The 8,399-nt window shown below is 35.2% G+C and overlaps 1 protein-coding gene and 1 pseudogene across 2 annotated transcripts; one reads left to right on the forward strand and one right to left on the reverse strand.

Annotated features, from left to right (window-relative positions):
* The first annotated feature begins 627 nt into the window (after positions 1-627).
* Positions 628-2,131, forward strand: LOC143586920 (protein DOG1-like 3). Its single transcript, XM_077068363.1, has 2 exons — positions 628-673; positions 1,377-2,131. Exons 1-2 carry the CDS (start codon positions 628-630, stop codon positions 2,129-2,131), a joined length of 801 nt encoding a protein of 266 aa, XP_076924478.1.
* A 3,012-nt stretch (positions 2,132-5,143) lies between these two features.
* Positions 5,144-8,394, reverse strand: LOC143586921 (protein disulfide-isomerase-like; annotated as a pseudogene). Its single transcript, XR_013144783.1, has 6 exons — positions 8,260-8,394; positions 7,604-7,740; positions 7,390-7,509; positions 6,338-6,455; positions 6,147-6,259; positions 5,144-5,424 (listed from the first exon to the last, which is right to left on the reverse strand). The product of XR_013144783.1 is annotated as a protein disulfide-isomerase-like (transcript).
* Positions 8,395-8,399: the final 5 nt, after the last annotated feature.

Genomic DNA, 8,399 nt, shown 5'->3' on the forward strand with positions numbered 1-8,399 from the left:
TTTACTACCATTTGTTCCAAATATTTATATAATATATTACTACTTTATATATACAAGTATATCTACTTTTGTGTTGCGGTAGAACACATTAAATATGCTACATATTCGAAAGATTCCGTACATTGCAGCGGGTATTCGTACATTGCAGCGGGTACTCAATGAGTATTAGTTTGATTTGTTATGGTAAAAGTTTATGTGACAAAAATTGTATAACTAAAAATACTGTGATAAAAGTTGAAAGAATAAAAGTTTCATTCTAAATTGAGGGGCTAAAAGGTAAATGTTTATACTTAGTTAGCGTGAAAGTACTCTAGAGATCAAAAGGTAAATATTTAAAATTGTATTGACATCAATCTTTAGGGATAAAGATAAATTTTGTTTACATTTTATTATTTCTAGACCTTACTAATAGTTTTAATGTGGGTGAGATTATAGGACATGACTATTGTTAAAATTTTGGTTATTCTGTTGATTTGGTTAGTTAAAGCGTTATCCCAATGCATGTAAGCGGTGAGTTTTAAGTCTTTAACCATCCAATTGTATAACAAGAGTGTTGTGGTGTACAAGTACCACATATTAAAGAAATCCAAAAATAAATATTAAATAAATAAAAATGGGTGACTAAAAATGGGAATGGACCCACCATCTATGTTAGCCTATTGGGTGTCACCTGGTTAGCTAGAGGAGGTAGACGGTTAAAAGCTGAGATGTTGTGGTGTGGAGCATGGTTAAAAGCTGGGATGGATGGGAGTAGCGCTGTAAGCGGACCGAACCGAATCGAACGAGGTTTTGTCCGTATTTGTCCGTTAAGTTTTTGTCGGACAAAATGACGGTTCACGAACACTCTACTGAACAAAAATTCGTGTACGAGTCCGACGTTCATTAAGGAATTGAGTTTGTCCGTGTCTATATCCGTTTGTTAGTATTATAAATGGATTCTAATAGACACCGGTGGACAAAGGAACACTAACGAGCACTAATGAACAAATAACACTATAATGAACATTAATGGACAATCAAATATAAATGACTCTAACGAACAAACAAACGTAAAAAGTTACATATTAATTCAAAAAAAATAATCATAAATCCACACAAATTCACGTCATATTAAGAAGGCCCCACAAAAAAGACCAAAACTGAGGCTCATACAGTTTGAAAATTCTTGCATAAAAGGACCAAAACTGTTAACTTGAGAAACAGCTTTCGCCCATGGTTTCACCGGATTCATGCATATAAACCCTAGCGGTTTTTCACGTCGGGCACAAGTGTTCAACTTGCAGCCCCCAATCAATCAAATTCATTCCTCTCCTGCAACTTGCACTCACAACAAAATCAACATCCACAAATAAATTCAGTAATTCACTCACCTATAGCTTTCATGGCGGAAGCTCATAATAATCCTACTACTTCCGAATCCTTCAACACATTCTTCCAGAACTGGATCTCCGAACAAAACACCTACCTTCAACAACTCGTAACCGCCGCTAACAACCACAAACAAATACATAATCAAACCGAAAACGGAAAACAACTGGTTCAAAAGGTAGTACAGCATTACGAGCAGTACTACCAAGAGAAATCCGTATGGGAGACACGAGACGCCATCTCAATGCTCACTCCAGCATGGCGTAGCAGTTTAGAAGACGCCTTCTTATGGATAGGCGGATGGCGGCCAACATTAGCCATTCATTTACTCTACTCCAAATCCGGATTACAGCTCAAAGCTAAACTCGGAGACCTAATACGTGGCATATCGACTGGCGATCTAGGAGATTTGGCGCCAAAACAGATGGAACGAATTGATGAGTTACATAAGAAGACGGTGCATGAAGAGAGAGTGTTGACGGAGAAGCTGCAGGAGTCGGTGGCGGACAGGTCGATGGTGGAGCTGTCGAATGCGGTGTCGGAGATGATGCGGAGCGGAGAGAGCGACTGTGAGGTGGAAAGTGAGGAGAAGGTGAGGAGAGAGTTGGAGTTGAAGAATGAGGATGTGGAGGAGTTGATGCATATGGCGGATGAGTTGAGAATGGAGACGTTGAAGGCGTTGATTGAGGTGTTGACGCCGATTCAGGCAGTGTATTTTTTGATTGCGGCCGCGGAGTTGCATGAATGGGGGAAGAAGAGATGACACAAGGGATAGTGAGGACTGAGGAGTGACTGTGAGTGATATTATTAATTTTTGAATGATTTGTTGGATTTAGATGGTTTGCATTTTATTAAATAACTTATGGATTTGATTTAATTTGTATGATATTCATTTCGATTATATGTTTGTATATAATTTAATCATAATCATAACTGATTTTAATTTTGATCTGAAGAGTAACTTTGATTACCGTAAGTAATAATGTTTACTAACGTGCATTTAGCATATGAATTTGTAGGGGAAAAGGAATTAGAATTGCAATGCTACTAACTTTTACTACCATGTGGTGTCATCTCATTTTCACTCAGGAGGGTTGCGGTGGTGTTCCATATTATCCAAAGTACCTCGAACATACTTTTCAACACAAATCATCAGCTTCTACTTTGGGTCGTGAACCCAACACCCAACCTGATGGACTTGCGGCGGTATTCCCGATTCCCTGAGCCACTATCCGAGGGCGCCCCTTCCACCCTTACGATGATAGGGGTGTCAACTGGTCGATTTGGATTGGTTTTGGGCTCATACCGAACCAAAGTTGAAAATTAAGTTTCCTTGTTTTGAAAACTGTTTGGTTCAACTTTTTTTATAGAGATGAGCAAATGGCCTGAGTATTTTTGGTACCCACCTTTTGAAGTTTCAAGATCGGTATGACACCGTCATTTATTGATTTTCTTCCTTCGTATACCTTACTATAGCGAGCATTTTTGGTGTCAGTTGCGGTACCCATTTTTGAGATCGGGACTTTTGAAACCAGCATCCGATGCCATTTGCTCATCCATAGTTTTTATAGTGTTTTGTTTGCATTTTTCATGATAGGTCCTGTTTGGTTATATGTGAAAGGCATTAGGCATCAATTTAGTAATAAGTAGTTTTATGTTGTCCACTTTAACAATTCGTCCATGGCATGCTTTGGTTTCTTTTAGGGTATGTTTGACACGAAACTTTTAGAGCATTCCCATCCCATCTCCTATAATTATGTGAGGGGGATTGGTAAATTATAGGGTGAGATTTTGAATGATTGTGAGTGTAAATTATAGGGTGAAGAGAGAAATGTGATGATTTTTTGTAAATTTGGGGAAATATTTGGGGTATATTGTTTACCCCTATATATTTTTTAATATTTGTTGGATTGGTTGTGAGAAGAGAAGAGAGAAAACTGTAATGATAAAAGTATTATTTAATTAAACAGGCTAGAGAAATTTAGTGTTTTGTAGTGTAATTATAGAGATAGGGATGAGGGATGGGATGTGAATGCTCTTAAGAGTTTCTAGTTTTAAGCTTTTAAGAAAAAAGCTCCTACTTAATTAAAAATCTTGTTTGGTTTAAGGAGCTTGGAACTTTTAGATCAGGAGAAAAAACTTAAAATTTAAAGCTTCTACTAGTAGCGTTTAGAAAGAGCTGCAAGCTTTTAGTATTTTAATTTACTTAAATAACCTTCCAAAATAAATACATTTACTGTTATTGTTTTTAGTTATACCCATTTTAGTAATTTTATACATTTTCTTAAAACCTACAGCTACTCAGTCAAACACTTAAATATACCTAAAAAGTTACAGCTACAGCTACCAGCTTCAAGCCACAACTAGCGGCTAGTTTTGCCAAACATACCCTAAGTTTCTTGAAAACGGATTTTTGGCGGGTTTATACATCTTACCCTCCCATTGTGAAAAAAACTGAAATCCATTTGCAATTCTAGATACCCCTTTTCTCATTAGAAAAAATTATTTAAGAAAAACAAATTTACAATTTCTTTTTCTTTTGAAAAACATTATAAAGTTTTGTGTCGCGCACAGCCACATGATATTATCATCAACTAAGGAGCCACAAGGTTTTATCGTCAATTGAGGAGCCTTCGTCCCTTTAGGGATGCTACACTTGCTAAACAATCCTATCATTCTATACAATTAAATGGAAGATACTTTTAAAAGGATACGTCAGCATTTCTGTTGGTGAATACCAATAACGAGCGTATTATATCAATCGGTTATATATTCATGGTTAGACAAAACATGATCATGTATTGATATGTTTACGGATCCGGTAAGCCTATAGCTTAAGAGCACAACCACGGTACACAACTAAGTCACCCTATGCCCACCTACATAATTTATATATGCCTACGACAAGGTTCCTTTCTATCTATGTTGCAGTGTCCCATCTATAACATAATACTAAAAGATTTTGCATGACGACAGCGCATGCCACACCGCTACAAACATAGTGTTTTTGGAGCCTTTATTATTTACTTTTATTTAGCCAATCAAATCATCCACATAATTTTCTTTTTCCAACTTTTATAATTTATCCATTATTTTAATTATATTAGATGATTGAAATTACTACGCATTATATTGAGAAAAAACTCTGCCTACGTAATAATGTAGTAGTGACGTAGTGAGGCTTTTTCTATTTTGATGTGGCACAATTGCCCGTATTATTGGTAGAACTTAGAAGTAGAGACAACCTTATAACGTCCCTTATAGGCATAGACGTGTCATAAATGTTTGAATAAACTATATAAGAGAAGAAAGGACCAACAGAGGATTGATCCATGAACATCTTATCCATTTTCATGAGTGGAAATCCTGCTGCATTATTGTCACATCAGCACCAGATTTTATGAAAAATCATTATTGCACAACTTTCACACTGCATGATTGATGATACGATTCCATTCGAGACGAACCAAATCTCTAGAGAACTTGAGCAAGAAGAGAAAATTTCCAGACTTTTTGATTAACCAATAAACAAGACGAAAGACAGTAAACAGACATCCAAACAGATAATACCGAAGATAACAACTAGCATCCTGTTAATAGCAAATAGACTTTTAGATAAACTAATAACCTATGTTTGTTTATAAAGTGCTTAGTAGATTACCATGTAACACACTTCTTGATCCTCTAATCCATATGACAGGGTCTGCACAGGTCAGGTGTGCACCGGGTCTTGTGGTGACCCGTTGGTATCACTGTATCAGTTTATGTTAAAATCCAAAATTTTAACTTAAAAAGGTCTCATAGTTAACAAAGTACACATCAAATGAAAACTCTTCATAGTTCATCTTTGCCTGGTTCAGTTGTGGCTGTGGGTGGTGGTGGGTGCTTGGATGGTCTCCTCCCCGTCCTCACGGTTCTTTGAATGAAATCGATAATATCCTCCTTTGTCCTGTTTCCTTCATATGGAACCACCTTACCACTTGAAGTTTTGAAGTATAATGTTGGGTAACCTTGAACTTCAAATAAGTCGCTTGTAATGTCGTTGTTTGATCCATCCTGATGCAAAAAAGTTTCAAAATTGATGTAAATAGAAAACAAACTAGCTATAGAAACCAATTAAATTCGTCAAAACCTGCCTGCAAATGCTTTCAACCTATTAAAAGTTACTTATATACAAGCATATGGTAATTGTTTGTTCCAAAACCTATAATATGTTGAGGAACCGGATAATGCGCTATTGCACTTGCACTCAGTACATGTAGCATAATCAAGGTGATTAGATAATCCATCCGGTTCATCTTGTGTATCAAATCAAAGGAATAAATGCATTATTCAGTTCTCAACATATTATTGGAATTCTCAAAGGGTGGGTTCTACGGCAGAACACAGTTTTTGCAAGGATGGAAAGAACAAAATAAAACATTCATTTTTTAAAATTTTAAAAACTTGGAAATACAAGAAAATGGCTAAAATGATTGCATATTCATCTCTTCTAACATGTTATTAGAATACATAAACAAAATTCGTTTGTTTATAGAGACGACACATGTGTAGGTAAACATTTAAAAGTGAAAAAGAAAAGGCATACAGGCAAATTAATTTAACGTCTTTTTATGTATACTCAGCCATTTGCATGTAACAACTAGAAGTTTTTAAAAAATACAAACCATTGATAGAAAAAATTAATTCTTTTCGTTCTCACAATAATTTAGTATTCTGCAACGGACCCTCCATATATATACAACTCTAGCTAGTATTAGAAACAAGGGGGGACTTACGAATTTTGCAATCACAACACCAGCGTCATTTTCAAAGGAGGTAGCCACTTCATCCAAGATTGGAGCCAGTTTCTTGCAGTGGCCACACCACGGTGCATAGAACTCCAGTAGAACTGCGGGTTCCAAACCATAAGCTTAGAACAAGATAAAATATAATAATATAATAAAAAATATATCAACACAAATCTTACTGTTCTTTTTAGAATCCAAAACCATATCTTTAAGGCTGTCAGCAACCACCACCTTCACGGGTTCGTCGTTGGTTTCTGGAATTGGCTCCTGATTTACAAACGGCTTTACTTTTCCATCCTGAAAATGTCACCAGTCAGTTTTATTTTATTGCCTGAAGTGTATTTAAACTTTAAAAGCTTAATATCTCCTAAACCATTTTATTAAAATATAAGTTAAAAGCGTTTCAAATTAATAATATCTACTAGATTAGTTGTTAACAGAATCCAGTTATTTTCAGATCAAGTAATACATGCATGAATGTACTTATATTCTTATAATTAGTATTGTTAACTTGATTAATGAGATATCAAGTACGGGTGTGCAAGTAACCAAAAAATCTGATCTGTAACCAAAAAAACAAAATGAAATAACCAAACCAAACAAAAACTGACGTTTTGGTTTTTATTTTTCGGAAAAAAACCAAACTTTTCGGTTCGATTTCGGTTTTGCACATAACTAAAACCGAAAAAAACCGAACCGATCAATGGTTTTTCATTTTTCATTTATTTTGAATGTTAGAGTTCTTTATAAGAGTTTAACAAATAATGTTAATCCATATATTTTAGCTTGAATGTATGATAATCAATTAATTATTAATTAACTAACAAAAAGATTATGCCCAAAACCATTATTTTTTTGGCCAGCTTTATTTCCAAACCCATTCAACTGGAATGGTAAAACCAGAAAATCCGAAACCAAACCCACACTAAAAAAAACAAAAACCAAATGATTTCCAAAAACTCAAAAACCAAAATTTAGGTTTTTGATGTTTTAGTCCAAATGTATAATAATCAATCATCATTAATTAATTAATTAGCAAAAAGCTGTAAGCCCGAAACCATTCTTTTCGGTCAGCTTTTTTTTTCCGGCCCAAAAGTCTCAAGCCTAAACGGTAAAATCCAAACCCAAAACAGGCATTTTTCAAAAACACAAAAAACCGAACTTTCGGGTTTTTGGTTCGGTTTAAGTCCAAAGCTGACACATGCAAACCGCAATAGAAGTTGAAACATACCACGTAGTCCTTCAACCAAGGAGCGAGTTGATCAACTTCAACATTGGAGTTAATAAACTTGAGACCATTATTGTTTTGCACAACAAGAACAGGTGACTGGTCCTCTTTAAGCCCAAAATACTGCACATCAAGTTTGACAAAAAGTTCATGCTGGAGGTCAAAGTCAAAAACTAAATAAATATATAAATAAATAAATAAAGAAATATTATATTACCTGCAATGCAGCTTGACTAGCTTTAAGATCACCCAAAAGGAAGTTAATCCCTCTCCTTTGTATAAACCAGCAACTTCTGTGTATTTTGATTTAAAGCCATCAATAAGTTCATGGCTAAAATCCAAAAACAGCATAGCCTACCAACAGAAAGAACAAATTGTTTACATAATAAACAAACCAAATATTCAGTGAACCGTGCAGTAGGAAGCTTTGTTGGTGTTAGTTTATTTAATAAACAAACGGACATGAACAATAACTTTTGTTCATTTAGTTAAATGAAGGAGCATACACACATGCCATTTATGTCCGTAAGCGTCCTCTTACATCCGTTCATTTAAGTCGTGTGTGGTTTAAGTTCTTTCGTTTACATTCGTTACCATGTGTTTAAACTTTTTAGGTGGATTATACATTTATACGTTAGTCTAGTTTTACTTACATTCTAGGCCCAACACATTGTTGTTCACATTTACTTTTAATTGGTTTTAGCTCACTTATGTCCGTTTGTTAACGTTCGTGAACCATTCGTTTATACATTTAGTGAACAGATATAAACGAACGCAAACACGTTCCTTTTCTTAATGAATGAACACAAACAAAAAAGTCGTGTTCGTGTTCATGTACAAGCCTACATCAAAATAAGTAAACATGATATATACCTTCGCGTTGGGACTTTCAAAGTATTTGACTAGAAACGGTTGGTTGGCTGGGCTTTGGTCAAAGAGTGTCACAAGAGGAATGCTAGAGTCTACTATGAATTTCTCCAAAGCATCAACATCAAATTTCTGAAAATTAGCAA

This window comes from Bidens hawaiensis, unplaced genomic scaffold, assembly GCF_021521415.1.
Source record: "Bidens hawaiensis isolate Kalapana, Puna unplaced genomic scaffold, B.hawaiensis_p1.1 tig00035046_1, whole genome shotgun sequence".
Taxonomy (NCBI): Eukaryota; Viridiplantae; Streptophyta; class Magnoliopsida; order Asterales; family Asteraceae; genus Bidens; species Bidens hawaiensis.